General features: G+C 34.3%; 1 protein-coding gene and 1 long non-coding RNA gene across 3 annotated transcripts in view; both read left to right on the forward strand.

Moving 5' to 3' along the window:
• Positions 1 to 5553, forward strand: part of LOC148092590 (uncharacterized) — a 201691-nt gene extending 196138 nt beyond the window's left edge. For both annotated transcript variants that reach the window (XR_015714917.1, XR_015714916.1), the window contains exon 4: positions 5468 to 5553. This is a non-coding gene — a long non-coding RNA (uncharacterized LOC148092590). The remainder of the gene's footprint in view (positions 1 to 5467) is intronic.
• A 2526-nt stretch (positions 5554 to 8079) lies between these two features.
• COL5A2 (collagen type V alpha 2 chain) overlaps positions 8080 to 16629 on the forward strand; it is a gene marked incomplete at its 5' end in the record, with an annotated part of 65116 nt that continues 56566 nt past the window's right edge. The window contains 4 exons of the mRNA XM_016214209.2: positions 8080 to 8106; positions 12558 to 12590; positions 13763 to 13795; positions 15261 to 15314. Of these exons, the coding sequence (XP_016069695.2) occupies positions 8080 to 8106; positions 12558 to 12590; positions 13763 to 13795; positions 15261 to 15314 (147 nt within the window). The remainder of the gene's footprint in view (positions 8107 to 12557; positions 12591 to 13762; positions 13796 to 15260; positions 15315 to 16629) is intronic.

The following is a 16629-nucleotide window of genomic DNA, read 5'->3' on the forward strand; positions in this document are numbered from 1 at the left end:
AGAATATAAACTATGACTGTCCTTAGTGCAATAGCAATTTAATTTGGCTCAAATAATCATTAAATGCTTATTGTTGCTCAGTTGGTGCTATACAAGAGAGGAGGAAAACACCAAAAAAGTAATAATTTGAATAACCATCCTAAAAAGATTTGGAGGGCTCATTGGAAAGCGAAAGTCTGTAGGTGGGTTGAAGGACAAAAGATGCAGAATTCCACAGCTTGCTCCGTACTCCCCCACCCACCCACCCTCTTAAAATAAGCACATCAGTGAATTAGCTCACAGACCTTGAGGCTGAGGTGGAAAAATATTGTCAAAATATGCGACTGATCCCACTCAACTATTCTTGGTGGCTTCATATGTATCTAATTTTTCAAAGTTCGGGATTAGAAATGGAAAGAGAAATGATGAATGTGGAATTATTGGCATTTACTCAGAAGGGTCTAAAGGAAGAACTGAATACTCTAACCTCTTTGTCTCTCCCTTATGATGATAAACAGAAGGAAGGGAGGGGTTTCTTTGGAAGAGTCTCTGGAACTGAATCCAGCATCTGGGGCCATGCTGTGCATCGGTAAAGGCGGCGTCTGTGGTTTGGTCCAGAGGGACAAGTGGAGCTGCTCTGTTGCTGCCTCCTTTGTCCCATAAAGCATTCTCGGCCCACTTTATGAGGACACCAGCTGACAATGCTGTGCTTCTAGCCCCAACCAAGACTCTTACAGTCAGAGAAATTTTAAATACTGTTGGCTCAGACCTTCACAACCCCAGAAGGGACTGAGGCCAGCTGGGTCAGGAAGGCTGAAGGGCTGCTATAACGTTCTGAAAATTGTTCCAAAATATGAGCTGCTGTGACTGACACATCTTTTTCCTTTCTGGCCACATAGAGGTCTAGACATCAGGGGCACACTTGGCAAGAATCACCAAATGACCCATTTTCCTTTCATTCAAAACAGGTTTCCTAAGTGCACATCTTCTCTGGGCAGTTTGAGGAGGGAGGAAAGAGAGCTTCATGTGCTATTTTTAAAATAAGTACATCAGGGAAGGAGCTCCTTCCTTCCTTCACTCACATATTCATCCATGCAGCAACTATATTTATCAAAGACTGATTATATGACACTGAGTGTGAGGGTTATTGAGACGAACACATGTCTGGCTCCCAAGGAGCTCACTGTCCAGTGGAGAAAAATGACCTGAACCAACACTTGTCTAAATAGGAGATTTAAAATTTTTGTGACACATGGGCACTCTATTTCTGCAAGGAAGAACTTTGGTTAATGTGTAGGGAATGTCCAGCATAGGCTTAGGGACTTCTATATTATATATTTTTCAAATTCCTTAGGTAGACCCTAATAATTTAATATGCAAATAGAATCACATCTCTCCTGACAGTCAAAGGTTTCAATATGGTCATTTCTGTGAAGGTCCTTTTTTTTTTTTTTTTTTTTTTTGCACGAGGGTAATTATATAAAAGAATGTAGACCCATGGCTTGGCCCATTGTTGTCAAACAGCAGTTCTGATGACTGGTCTCTAATTGTGTTATAAGATGATAGATTTGGTCTGCCATCTAGTGATTAAGAACTGAATTCTTACAACTAAATTTAAAAGCACATAAACTTTTTTGAGAACACAAATCTGTGAGAAACATAGGACAAGTGAGTTACTCTCAAATAAAATGTGGTCAGATAAAATACATCTTTTCTTTCTAAGATACCAGTGCCAAGGCATTTGTGGTAATGATCTCACCATGGATCGGTTCAATTTCTTAGAACATTTGGTAAGGATAAAAGAATCCTGTAGCTTGGAAGATAAAATTTTTAGAAGTTACACCACCATGGGAGATTACAAAATAACAGCAGTACTATTAGATATGTACCAGCCCTCCTCAATTTTAGGAAAGTTAAAGAAACATAAATAGCAAAAATACAAGTGTCACAATATTGCAGTTTTAGAATTCTTCTTCAGATTTTATAAAAAATATTTGTTTACCCATGTACTTTAAGACCAATAATATTTTTAAACTTTTAGGCCTTAGATAAAGGTTAATGGCAGCTTAGGCTAGTTTTATGATTTGCGTAGAAGAACCAGGAAGACAGTATTGAATTTCTCAGAATGTCATATGCAAATTCCTATTTAGTTATTTTTTTATAATGTTGCTATTCATAAAATAATTATGTCATGAAAACTTTACTGCAAATTGGCTGCAATTTTGCTTTCTATGTTACTTTTCTTTTCATTTAAATAAACATCTATGTAGACAACAGAAGGGTCAACCTAATCATAAGGTGCACAGCTGCCGTGTTCAAAGCCGAGAGCTGCAGGACACCCTGTATTTTCTACCCAGTGTTTCTTTGTACGTGTCTTTTATTTAGATGTGAACAATGAGAGTTCACTGAGTTTCTGAGCCCCCTGTGATGTGCATGGATTCTTGCGCGGGGGAAGAGAAGGCAGGGTTTAGCAGCGAATGTGGCTTTTCATCTTCTTGCCATTTAAAAGCATTCCAACTAACTTTCCATATCATCTTAAATTTAATTATAAATTCTCAGGGGAAAAGGACCAGTGATTACTCAGAGTATAAAACTAATTTTTAACATTGTCACTTAAAGAAAGGACTACAGTGGCCCATATCTTTTCCCCTTGGACTGAGGTCATGCTGTCTTAAACTTCCAGGAAGAAACTGACCTTCTATCAGCACAGTCTTTTTATTCCAACCCTGAAGGAGCTGCGGAGACAGGATAACTCACCCCAAAAAAGCCTGTCACACGTTTCAATGATACTTAATCAACATTATTGCATGTCATCTTGTTTATTGTTTTTTCTTCATATTCTCTATTTCCACATATCTAATTGTTTAATTGATGCAACTGAAATCTACATCACAATAATAATATATATTTTTGGGAATGGAACACATATATTTTCAATATTTTGCACAATGTGGTACTAGGCTCATACTCACTTACTCCTGAGTAAAAACATATGAACCCTTTTTTCCCCAAGGGTGTGGGAAAGAGAAACAAGCTAATTGAACTTATGGCATATCTCATTTTTAGCCAATGGTATTTAGTGCTTGTGGTTGGATATTTATTTTTCAATCATAAAGCTTAATGAACAATTAATTTATTTACTTAATGGAATCATTTAATGGACTATGGATGTAAGTCCATTTCTATATAGGTTGTGTTTTGTTAAAATATTCATCATAGAACCACATGGTTTCAAAGTGGTTTTTCATCTAAAAGTAACAGTGCTTATTTGATGTACAAATTTTTTTTTTTTTTTTAAACAGTCCCGCCAAAAAGCATATTAAAGCAGGAGATTTATATTTTCCTTGGTTAAAATGTCTTTAGTAGCCCAGTATAGTATATAAAACCAATGTTTTATTGATTAGCTAGGTATTATATGATAAAAATCTTTTAATGAAGGGGAAACAGATTAGAAACTCTGTGCTCTTCTTATGAATAACAAAGAACCCAGGATGTGATGTCATTCTCTGAAAGCAGTTTTCCATTTGACAAACATCTGTGATGAAAGACTAAATATGTGAAGCAAAGTGTTCCATAGAGCAGTGAGAAGAATGTTATCCAAGAAAAACTTTCTACAGCTCAGAAGATGAATATTTGGGTTAATGTCTTTATTCTAAGCTGAAATCATTTTCATCTGTAGTTTTGTGTTATCATTTGAGTATATTCATTGACAAATGATAATTTCTCTCATAAACTAATTTCAAATGCATTTTAAATATTTTCATTTTATCTTTGTAAAGTACAAAGTTAATGCTGGTGCAATTAAGTTAGTGAACTGTAATTTAGGTTGATTGTTTCACTCATTTATATCCATCCACTGAACAACTATTTGTTGAATATTGGTTCTCTGCAAAGTATGGTGTCAAGCTTTAGAAATACAGTTCCAGAGTGAACAAGACACTCCAATCCTTACCTTCACGGAGTTTACTAATGGAGGAGATAAGAAAATAAGCAAATAAAAATAAGTAAATTAATACTAGTCATAGTAAATTTTATGAGGGCAGTGATTTCTGCCTATTCATTCACATTTTAGTAACTGTTGATTACCTTGCATACAATAAAAATGAATGGATAAATGAATGAATGACTTCTTTAAGAGAGTTCTGTGGCCCGGCCGGGTGTGGCTCAGCGGTTGAGCATCAACCTGGGATCCAGGCGATCGGGGTTTGATTCCCGGTCAGGGCACATGCCCGGGTTGTGGGCTCGATCAATGACTCTCTCATCATTGGTGTTCCTGGTTTCTCTCTCCCTCTCCTTTCCTCTCTCTGAAATCAATAAAGATATATTTTTTTTTTTAAAAAAGAGAGTTCTGTGAAGCATATCAATTGGTTAAAGGAAGTCTACCTTTATAAGGTTGTCAGAGAAGAATTGTGGGGGGCAGGTGGCAATTAAGCAAACCATAATACTGAGCTATGGGGACCTGAGATTAGGGAAGAAAAGGTAGTGCCAGGCAAAGGGATAAAACTGTGCAAGGTCTAGGAGGAAGGCCTTGGGCCTTTAGAAAGGATTTTTAAATTTAAGCAGTTAGGAAGCTCCTGAAGAAATTAAGCAAGGACAATATGATCTGCATTATGTTTTAAAATACTATAGCTTGTTTGTTAAAAATCACAAAGTTAGAGATGTAGCAAATGTAAAATAGAATTGCTATTACTGTGTGTATGTATTTTCCAAATCTGCATTAAATTTTTCCCTAAATATAGAAAAGTATTTGGCAGGTATTATATCATAGCTTGTCATATTGCTTTGGGCATGGCTTTTCTTAATTAATTTTGATGCAAAGGTAATTACTACATTGCCTGTATCAGCTTTGCATTTTTGTTACAGTTTAGTAAGCACCTTTAGTTCAGGATGCCTAATGTAAATGTATTCCATAAAATAGGGCACTGTTATTCTTTTTTATCTCACGTTTAAAACTAATTTTAATAAGCCTGTACACTTTTTTAAAAAGTTCTTCTTCATGGTACAAGAATACATAGTTTCTTCTGTTGTTGAGGGATTTACTAAGCTAAAGTTTCCAGTGAGTTGAAAGTCATAGAAGGTTCACCAAGCACAAAAATTATGTATTTTCTTTAGAACTATTATTTTCTCCCCCTTTTCACCTGGTTTATTTTTGTTCCTCCTTATTTATCTTCCCATGTTTTGTTATTTAGACCTTCAAAAATGAAGCCTTTTGGGAAGGGTCCTCTGATTAAACATACCTACTTTGGAACACTTTTTCTTCTTCTTCCCCTATTTTGCTAGGATATAAGTATTATAACCATTTCATTGTGAATTATATATTGCTTTGGACATAAATACTAAATGAAGTAAGTTCAACTGTGTTTTGCATCCTTGAGAGGTCACTGCTTAGCCCAGAATTTTTTAGAAACCACAAAATGACTCATCTTCTTAATTATTTTCCAGATTCTGAAATTTCAGATTACTAACCTTCTTCTTATTATTATTCTAGAAGGATATGGTGAAGAAATAGCCTGCACTCAGAATGGCCAGATGTACTTAAACAGGGACATTTGGAAACCTGCCCCTTGCCAGATCTGTGTCTGTGATAATGGAGCCATTCTTTGTGACAAGATACAGTGCCAGGAAGTGCTGGAATGTGCCGACCCTATCACTCCCGCTGGGGAGTGCTGCCCTGTCTGTCCACATACAACTGGAGGTGGCAATACCAATTTTGGTAAGAACGCTTAGGGCCGACTCAGAATTGACCCAGTGACTCATCTTTATAGTTGCAGCGTTTTTGCTCTCAGAAAGAAGCAACTCAAGAGAATAATTAAACCATTATTCAGTGGTCTTTGGGGTTAATGATTTTGCTCACCCATGTTACTTACAGTAGTGAGAAAGAGGCAGTGATTTTCTGTCTTTTTAAAAACCAAGGGGATTTTTGGCTGAATTTTGAGTGGTTGTGTTTAATTTGAGAATTCCTTGTGCCACTTTAGATGGTCATTTTTCACCTGTCCATGCTGGATGCTTCTAAGATATTTGTTGGTTTTCTATGAAATTGATTAATGTTCTAAGAGAAGATCTAGAAAAAACATGTATCTTCCCTGGTGCCAACTTTGCCTTTGGGAGTGGAATGATTATTTCTAATGTAATTCAGTGCCACAGAGCCCTCTATAACATTAGCTCATAAATGCAGAATGCTTTTAATGTTGGCTAAGAAAGAAATGAGAATGAATGTATATCCTGGAGAAAACAGTGATATAAACCACTGGTTTTAAAACTTTTTTTAGAGAAAAATGCTTGTGTTGAACTTAGACTATGTATATGAGTACATGTGTTAAAGAGAATCACATAGGAGAGAAACAAGTTTATGTTCATGTGTTTTAATGAACTAGGTAAGATTAATGTTAAAGTTTTAGGTTGGTGGTTTTACTGGTCATGAATAGAGACCTGGATGCATCATTGTCAAAACAGTGTCAAGATTTTTATTTTTTTACCCCAAATATCACTGCAAATAACAACAAATATAATGATGTTTTCGACAGTATATTTGAGGAAACATTAGACAGTAATTTATCAATTCTCCTCTTGGATATCATTTAAAAGTAACAATGTACCTTGAATAAGTACCTAAACTCAAATTTTAGTTATGTAATGGGAAAGACATAATGGGGAGAATTAAAAACAAGATACCTAAGGGCTACCTGAAACAGATACAGTCTTCAAAGAATCCCCAAGTAATGGAGAAAAATTAAATCTGTGGGGATAAGTGAATAGTTCATTGGGACAATGATGGCAAATATTAAAAAAAAGGGAAAAGTGATACTGCAGGAAATACAGTAAGGGACATACTGAAATAGTGACGAGAAAAGAAAAATTTTTTAAAGGATTTGAAAGAAAATAATAGATATACAAGACAGGTAAAGGATATCCCTGAAGAAGAATCCCCAAAGAAGAAGTAAATGCAGTGGAGCAGAACAAACATATGTAATAATATAATACAAGAAAACTTTTCTGAAGTAACATTAAGCTTAAATTTTAATATTGAAAAGAGAAATCAAGTGTCTGAAAAAGTTGACCCAGAAGAATCAGTATAGAGGCTTATCTTAGTAAAGTTATTAAACTTTAAGAAAAAAAGAATCTTTTGGAAAATCAAAGAAAAGGAATGTTTAATAATAGAAGCATTCTCTCTAAACTCAGAGATAAAACATGGATATTCATTATCACAACAGCAAATTCACAGTATTAAATGTTCCTGAACAAACAATTAGATAAGAAAAAAATTAGTGGTTTAGAAATTAGAAACCAGGAGGTAAAACTATCAATTTGCAGAGAATAAAATGTGTACTTATAAAACCTAAGGGAATGGAGTAAAAAGAGAAAGACTATAAAAAAAAGAATTTAGTAAGACAGTGCAGTGTGAAATGAACAAATTAATAGGTTTACTATCTGCTGTTACATCATAGTATAAGTAATGAGAATAAAAATACTTCATTTATAATAGCAACAGATAGGCTGAAGTAGCTAAGGATAAATTTAACACAAAGTGTTCAAGATCTATCTGAAGAAAACTTTAGGACACTACTGACTCAGATGATCACTGTAATAAATGGAACTTTCTAATATATTCTTGGTTAGGAAGACTAATAATAGGAGAATCAAGAATAGTACCCCCCTGTTGGGGGCGAAATGTGGGAAATAAAGGAAAGGAGGCAAAGTGGAAGGAGGTTTTTTTTAACTGCATAATTGTATACCTTTAATATACTTGGGTTTGTTAATCATATGAATGAATAGCCTACTCAAAATATATAAAAAACAAAACCAGAGAATATGGATTAAAATATTTCATTATAATTTTAATGGTTAATTTTATCATTTAGTGAACTTTAAATGCTATATAAATGATATGAAGAATATTTTTTTTAAATGTCAGAATTTTCCAAAGGGATGCATTATTTTGCCTTTTATGGATATATTGATCCAAAACAACTTTTGAGCTCTGCTTACTAGTGATGGGGAAAATCTGTTTAAGTTAAATTTGGACTCCACCAAAAAACCTATTATTAAAATATTTAGGAGGTTTGAAAAAACTATTTCTGCGTAAAATAACATATTTATTCATTTCTTTTTATAGGTAGAGGAAGAAAGGTAAGTTTTATTTTGCATAGTCTCATTTTTGTAAATCTATTTTTCATTCTAATACTGTCTACATAGAACTGTGCTTTTGAAGTGTTTGAAAAGCTTTCGTAAAGTACAAAGTGCCATACAAATAAAAATATATGAGCTCATTCAGCTACTTTGCTTACAGATTACAGATGCCTCTATTTTATTCACGTTGTTAATTTTTGTTTACAGATGTTTCTTCCAGAAGGTTATGAATCCCTTAAGGGATTGAGACTGTGTCACATTAACCTTTGAATTACTTGTGTTTATCACAGTACTCAGTATACATACCTTAAACATATTAGAAGTGCAATGAATGTTTAATTGAAGGAAAGAAGGGAGAGAGGGAGGGAAGAAGAGAGGGTGGGTGTTAGTTCTACTTCGATGGGATTTTGGTCCCTCTTCCCTTAGTTGGGAAGTAAAGATTCAACTAAAGGAATTAATTGAACATTTTACCAGACACACATCACCCCCCTCCCCTTCTCTCCCCTTTTTCACCTTCAAGGTGCCTAAAAATCTAATCCCAGAGTCAAACCTTACTTCAAGAGGAAAATTGTGTAATGTGGCCATGACCCTAGCACACTGGCCAGTTTAACCACTTGTCATCTGGAAATAGGTGGTCCCACTAAGTGAAGAGAGTTCAATTCCCTTGGTTGTGTTCTCAGTTTTCTGGTTAACTTGAAACTATGACATTTGCTCCAGTCTTATCCAGATGGGATGGGCACCAGAATCAAGATTGGAAATGAGCAGTAATCCCAAGTTCCAAGGCAATTATTAGACAGATTTCCAGTGAATTCAAATGTCTTTATATTGGCATACAATGGAACTTCAGTAAAGTGGTAATCAGATATTCAGATAAAGCAATGCTATACCTTCATGGGAAATGAAAGTGATGCTCTCAAGGGGATGACCGGGCCAGTTTTACACTTTTTGGTTCAGAAGGCAATACCATAAGTTTGTTTTAATTGAAATAAGTGTCAGTGAAGCTATTGCAATTTGAACATATGTCAAAGGAGAAGGCCTACAAATACCAGTTTACGTTTAATTTATATCTGAAAGCTAAAAAAATTGAAACTTAAAAGTTTGAGTTCAGGCCTCAAACACACTAGACAGATAAATATAGAGAAGATCCATGAAATAAAAAAAGAACTGTCAGTGAGAACTACCCTGAAATAACCAGTTTAATTTGTTTAGTAATCATGCACCCAAGTAATTGAGGGATAGTGTTAGACTGTGTCATTTAGTTTACTGCCTTTTTTTCCAAACCTAGTATGGGACAGCCAGGAGAGGGACATGCTCAAAGAGTTGCCAATTTAGCACACGTTGGTTATGTTCCTATCTTCATGACTGTCATTTATTATCAGCTGTCACGAGAAATATGAGAGCAGCGTGATGCTGTAAAAATACATTTGTGCTTGGTTTATATCAATATTGAGTTTTATTTATAATTTACTTACTTATTTATATTAACCCCCAATAAGAGGCAGATAATACAGATGATATGACAGTGGAAAGAACACTCCATGGTAATGGCATCTTATAAAAGTAATAGGGCATGTCCACATAGCATTAAATTAGGAGTAACAGACAAGGTGTAAAATTAAACCATGATTCTCATCTGAATTTGGGTACTTAAATGGGTATGAAAATCAAATTTAGTTAACCTTTATGTAAATTATCATTCCACATAAATTAACTTATTTAACAAAGCCCATATTAACTTATTTAAAAAGCCCATATTAACAAAGGCAACAAATATTTACATTTGTGGCTTATTTCCAAAGTATCATAAAATCATTAGACAAGTTTATTATCAAGACCTGATAATGAATATTTAATCACATATCAAATATTGTAGACAGAGAGCTCATAATAAGATATCACCCCCCTCCCCCCCCCTAACAATTTAGCTAAGAAAGACATCGGCAGATTCCATTCTAAATACAAAGAGCAAAGCATGCATTTTTCTTTCTGGGCTGTAGGATAGAGATTTTACAATCATTCTTAGCAGGCTATTCTATTTTTCTCATTTTTGCTGAAATAATTTACCCTCCCTTTTTACTTGTTTTTTTCTAGACTTGTTCCAGAAAGAAACATTTTTCAGCATCATTTTTATAAAGTCTTTTTTTTTTTAATGGGGCACAGATTTATATATCCTTTTGAAGCAACTCAAATTCTTTCAGTATTTGAAAGAAAGCTCTTATAGCTCTTAAAAGGTTAATTTTTATTACTGTTGCATTATGTTAAAAATGGAAAGACCCAGTCTGGAAGTTAGCGGATGTGGAAATGCAGAAATAAGCTGGCTCTGCTTTGCTGCCTGTCTGTACTGATCCCTTCCCCTAATCCTTTCATAGGTTGCTTTCAGTCTCTGGTGCTCTACCTTGAGCTTACTCGTATAGAGTTTCATCCTGCTTCTGTAGAGCCATTTCCCACTTCTTAATTTATTCCTCACTTGCAGAGTATAAGTTACCTTAGCATTAGGATCAGCAAATATGATCAGTGTATTGTTCTGCCGCTGAGTGCATTGTTAAGACTGTCAAGATTGTAAAATAATTTTAAAATTTCACTTTACGAAATGTTTTCAGATGTGAGATACTATTGGGGGATATAATTAGATTGTGCCTTTTGGAAGTATACTTTGGTGATTTAGATAAACAAAATCTTAAAAATATGCATTATCTTAAATCCACAACTTGAATTTTAATTTCTACAGATATATCAGAAGGTATCAACTAGAGATGCCACAGAAACACTAATAAACAAGGATATTCATTGTTATGTTATTTTTAATTATAAAAATGAAAACAAAAGCTAAGGCATTTATTAGGTAAACCAAGTTCAGGTACATGATGGAAACTAAGAATACCAGAATATTAACAGTGTTTATCTCCTGAGTGTTGAGTATGATATTCAGTTTATTCTTTATGTTTCCTTTATTTTAAAATTTTCTTATGAAATCATATTATTATTTTTTAAAATATGTCTTTATTGATTCCAGACAGAGGAAGGGAGAGGAGGGAGAGAGAGAAACATCGATGAGAGAGTCACTGATCGGCTGCCTCCTGCACACCCCTTACTGGGGATCGAGCCTGCAACCCAGGAATGTGTCCTGACCCGGAATCTAACCACGATCGCTTGGATCATAGGTGGATGCTCAACCGCTGAGCCATGCTGGCTGGGCTGAACTCATATTATTTTTATAATTAGATAAAAGAATAATACAGTGGTACCTCGGTTTTCGAACGTCTCCATTGACGAGCATTTCAGTTTATGAACGCTGTAAACCCAGAAGGAAATGCTTCGGTTCTCGAACACGCCTCGGAAATGGAACACGCCACACGGCTACCACTGAGGGCAAGATCCTGAGGCCTAGTTGTTGGCTGTTGGTCCCTTGGTTTTCGAACATTGCATAACTCGAACTGCCTTCCAGAGTGGATCACATTCGAAAACCAAGGTACCGCTGTATATGTGAAAGAAGAAGTAATATAAAATAGAACTCCTTACCCTTGCTTTTTCTACATTTTGGATAGAATCCTTAATGTATTTATTCTCTGCAATTGCCTAGTAAAACGCATTGATTCATAAGATATTAATGAAAATTAATACATTCACGAAGAATTTATTGAGAACTTGTGTGTCCCAGACAGAGGATGTAAAATAGATATGATTATGACCCTGGGGAGACCAAATCTCTTGGAAGACAAATCCTGTAATAAAAAATTCAAGCAAATATGTGATAGAATAGAGATATATAAAGGTACAAACCATCCAATATTATTTAACCTATGTACTTGACATCATGCTCACAAAATACAGTTTTTGAGATTTTAAAGTTCTAAGAATCAAAAGAAATTCCACCTACACATTTTGTGTTTGCTACATCTATTATAAAAGCAAACTAAACTGCTTGACTTTATTTACTTTAAATTATGATAGTTCCTTGTGTTATTTTTATTACCCTATCAATTAATATTTTTCTAGATTTTCCTCAGATACTAAAATTACCTGTTATCACATCTTTTCTTCTTCCCCCCCCTTTCTTTTTTATTAAGATGAGCACACTTATCTCTTGTAGTATGAGTGTGAAAATTCACATGTCCAAATTTCTAGAATTTTTGTTTTTGTTTTTAGTATTTAGGTAGTTTTTCCTATGGTGCTTTGACTTTATATCTTTTCATCACAAGCATCTCTTGGTCTAGTCAACTCTTTGGGGTTTTTTTGCTGTAAAAACAGAATTGGATTTATTTTCTTATTCTTTCTTTAAGATGAGTAGCATTTTTTCTCATGAATAATGTCTGACTAAATATCCAAAATTGATTAACTTTCTCTTCTGAATCAGAAATTCCCAGTGTTCACATAGAATATTGTAGTATGACATGTTCATGTTCCACAAACCATTATATTTTGCCAATTAAAGTTTTCTTTTTACCTCATAGGGAGAAAAAGGAGAACCAGGACTAGTGCCTGTGGTAAGTACATATATATAGTATTCATGTACCTTTAGTAAACTTACCTATAATATAGCTGTATATTATTACTTATATACATACTCTCAAAAAAAGGGAAATTAGTTATTTTAAAACCAAATTTTTAGTATAAAACAAGCAAATCAAGATATATTAATTCTCTAATACAATAGTTAATGTTAATATAAAATTTTATGTTTATTTAATACAATTTTGAATATTAACCAAAGTAGATTTTTTATTTAATACAAAACTTAATGTTTATTGAATACAAGATTCTTGACTTTTACAGTCCTATAACTAAAGGTGAAAATCAGGGCTTTACAAAAATAAATATATTGCATGTGAATATAAAGTAATAGTTAAGATGTACATTTTTTAATAGTATAAATAGCCATGTAATCCAAAGAGAAAGGCATAATTTAATGCTCCACCCATCTGAAAATATGTCATGCCATTATCCTGGTTGAGATTCCATATTGTATGAGAGTTCTTAAGAGTTATTTAGATTTGTAGATGATCAAAAAGCATATTATTAGATAGTATTAAAGTTCTTCCAACAACCACTGTCATAGATTTTAAAGGAGTTATTATCACTCTGTCAAGAAAAAAGTGTATGCATGTTGATTTATTTGGCAGTGTTTGCATTTTTGCTTTCTTTGCCTTTAAGTTGACTTGTTTTTAACAGATTACCTACAAAGAAAATCATCCATATTTTTTTCTTTTATTTAAAAACACTTATGTGTACTTACTATGTCTTAGGTGCTGTTTTAAGTGCTATTCAAATACTTGTTTGTCTTTATAACAATTCTGTGAGGAAGATAAATTCATAATCTTTACCACCATTTTACAGAAGAGAAAACCTAACACAAAAAGTAATTAGTCCAAGGTTGTGCAACTGATAAGGGACAGAGTCAGACTCTGAGCCCAGGCCTCTTGACTCCAGCATTGGTGCTCCTAATCACTCTACCAGTACTGCTTTCTATATTAGAATTTAAATTAGATGATGTTTTAACTCTTAAGACAAGGAGGGAAAAAGTCATCAATTGACAACATTTGTTTTAAAAAAATTCACTGGGGCTTTTATTGTTATTCTTATTTGTTTAACTATTGAGTTTTTGAAAACTCTGTAGGTAGAAATTTTATCTTTACAAATTATTTTGTTTATCGTTTAGGTAACAGGCATACGTGGTCGTCCAGGACCCTCAGTAAGTAGTTTTCTTCAATATTCATGCTACTCTTAAGTTCTTTGAGATACTGAAAATCTTTATGAATGTCATATCCATGAAAAGACAAAAGAAGGCAAAACAAGGATGCTTGGTGTCTTGAAGCACTTTTTCTGGAAACATCTTCAAGTTTAGGCATTCTTTTGCAGCAATGAGTAATACATAGGGAATCATTTTATTCTGAAATTGAAGTACCCGATTATTCCCCAAGGCTTAGTGTTACTCTTAGTTATGTGAAGGGCAAAAAACAATCTATTGTTACACTGCTAATTTAGATTAACCTTACTCATTAAAATTAGGGAATACTTGTCTCTTGTTTAGCAATTATTAAGGGTAAATTACTTTTATCTGTTTAATGAAACAAACTTAATTTTATTTGTTAGTGAAATTAAATCATATAGCAGTAGAATTTGAGATATTATACATCATAATAACATTTCTGGGTTAGCATAAAAGATTACTGATTTCAGGTTTGGATTAGCATTCATAGGTAACTAGAAGGATAACAAACACACACACACACTCATACAGACACATAATTCCTGTAGCATTTTAAACACATTAAATCAACGTAAGTAAAATATGATATGCTTTAACAGACCTGCTCCAGTCATTCTGAAGCTTTGGCTTTTAAACAATACTGTGTGTTGGACTGAACAAATGCACAATGTAATTTTCATAATTCAATTGAACCTCTTTTGAAGAGAATGAAATTCGGCAACTGTAGTTTTGTAGAGGAAAAAAGCTAATTTACAGTATCAGCACAATGATAGCACTTTCAAAATATAAAAATGACTCATTATTTTAAGGGATAAATAACTGCAGTTACTATTTGGAAAATTCTAAGTGGGTTTTAAATATACAGTGGAGATGATGCAACATTCTAAATCAAGTAGAAAATAAGATTTTTGAAGGCACATAAGGCTGTAGTAGAATAAGAGACTTTTCTTTCCATTGTTTTCATTGGCAACTTGAACTCTGATGAATAATTTGGGGTATCATGTACCAATATGAACTCATACATTCCCTCAGAAAATTGAAATTTGGAGTTTGCGTATCTTCATAGCTCTCAAAACCTGAAATAAGTTTTTATGCCCATAATTTAGTGGCAAAGCCTTGTCTGGGACAAGACAGCAAAAATGATCTTTCCAAATTTGCCATTACTGTTCAAACTAATATATTCAGCTCATTGGACTCCACAAAGCTATAATGTAACAGTTAATTCTTTACAGGCCTTTAGGCTTCACTGCTAAAATAAACAGCCTTTCTGTACACACAGAGCTTTGATATGCACATGGATTTATTTTCTATAGTCTTCAACTGAACTGAATTAAAAAAGAAGGAAGATAGTCTCGTTTTCCAGTTTTCTTATACCAAGCAAACCTTTAAAACAAAAACATCTGAAGTGCACACATTTTGCAGGCATAACCATTATTTTCTGCTTTAGGGACCTCCAGGATCACAAGGACCAAGAGGAGAGAGAGGCCCAAAAGGAAAACCTGTAAGTTGACAGTCAGTTCTCTTTGTGTGAATTGTACTGTGTACTGAATATGCCCCTCTGCACCACATTGTCTGTATGCAGCAGAGAGCTGGTGGCTTTGTTCCTCTCTCACCTCTATTAAGTGTGACATAGAATTCAGGTCATGAAAAGATTATGCACATCTCCTGATTCAGAGGAAATTAATGGGTGCTAATAATGACTTGTGATCTTTTGATAGCACAAATGACATTTCTTTGTCTTTTATGAGGTCAAATTAAAATAAAGTAGAATCTAAGGAAACATAATTAAAACCTCATGTTGTTTTCCAGAGTTGTAACTCATGAGTAAACAATGCCAAGAATGTACTGTTGAGATAAAACACCCAAGTTCTGTGATCTGTGGTTGCTACAGAAATAACCAAGTTGGATAAAGGACAAAGGAATTGATAGAGGACAAACTTTTCTTTCAAGTGGTTGTATAATGAATTTAACGTGCTGCCTTTTTCATTGAGAAGCTGCTCAGAGCTCTCAAAGGAGTAATTTAAAAAAGAAATGTTTTTATTGATTTCAGAGAGAGGAAGAGAGAGAGATAGAAACATCAATGATGAGAGTCATTGATCAGCTGCCTCCTGCCTGCCCCCTACTGGGGATGGAGCCCACAACCCGGGCAAGTGCCCTGACCAGGAATCGAACCGTGACCTCCTGGTTCATGGGTCGACACTCAACTACTGAGCCATACCAGCCGGGCCAAAGGAGTAATTTTAAAAATCAACAATTCCATTACCAGAATAAAGGGAGCACCTTTAAATTTAAATAATCAATTTTATACCTTTGAGATAAAACATGAGAATATCATAGCAATTCTTTCTCTGTCTCACTCACAAAAACTAGTGTCCTTCATATATTAAATAACTGGATTGATTTGTGTATTGCTATCTATTTGATAAAATGTGTAGGATCATAAAATAGTATCTGCTTTCCCAAACTGGAGCTGGAGTTATGGATGTTATTTGTAGGCATTCAGGTAAATAACAGTGCCCTAAGGAAATGGGGCATAGCCATATAGGTGAGCAACTAAGCTGTATTCCAATTATCTTATGCCCCATTATTTACTGCTGTTTTACTGAGCTGTCTCCCCAGTTTTGGCAGGTTATACACTGTTGTTAGCTCTCCAGATGCCTGTCCAGGGTTTAGAATAACAAAGACAGGTGGAAGGAGGGTAGGAGGGTAGGTGGTATGCAGAAAACATTATGCATCCACGCGTTTGTGCTGAGAATAGTTGATAACACTGAGTTCTAAGTTTGGGTGAAAATTGCTGTGAAAATAGTGGTTGGACT

The sequence above is a fragment of the Miniopterus natalensis genome, chromosome 8, assembly GCF_054644295.1.
Source record: "Miniopterus natalensis isolate mMinNat1 chromosome 8, mMinNat1.hap1, whole genome shotgun sequence".
NCBI lineage: Eukaryota > Metazoa > Chordata > Mammalia > Chiroptera > Miniopteridae > Miniopterus > Miniopterus natalensis.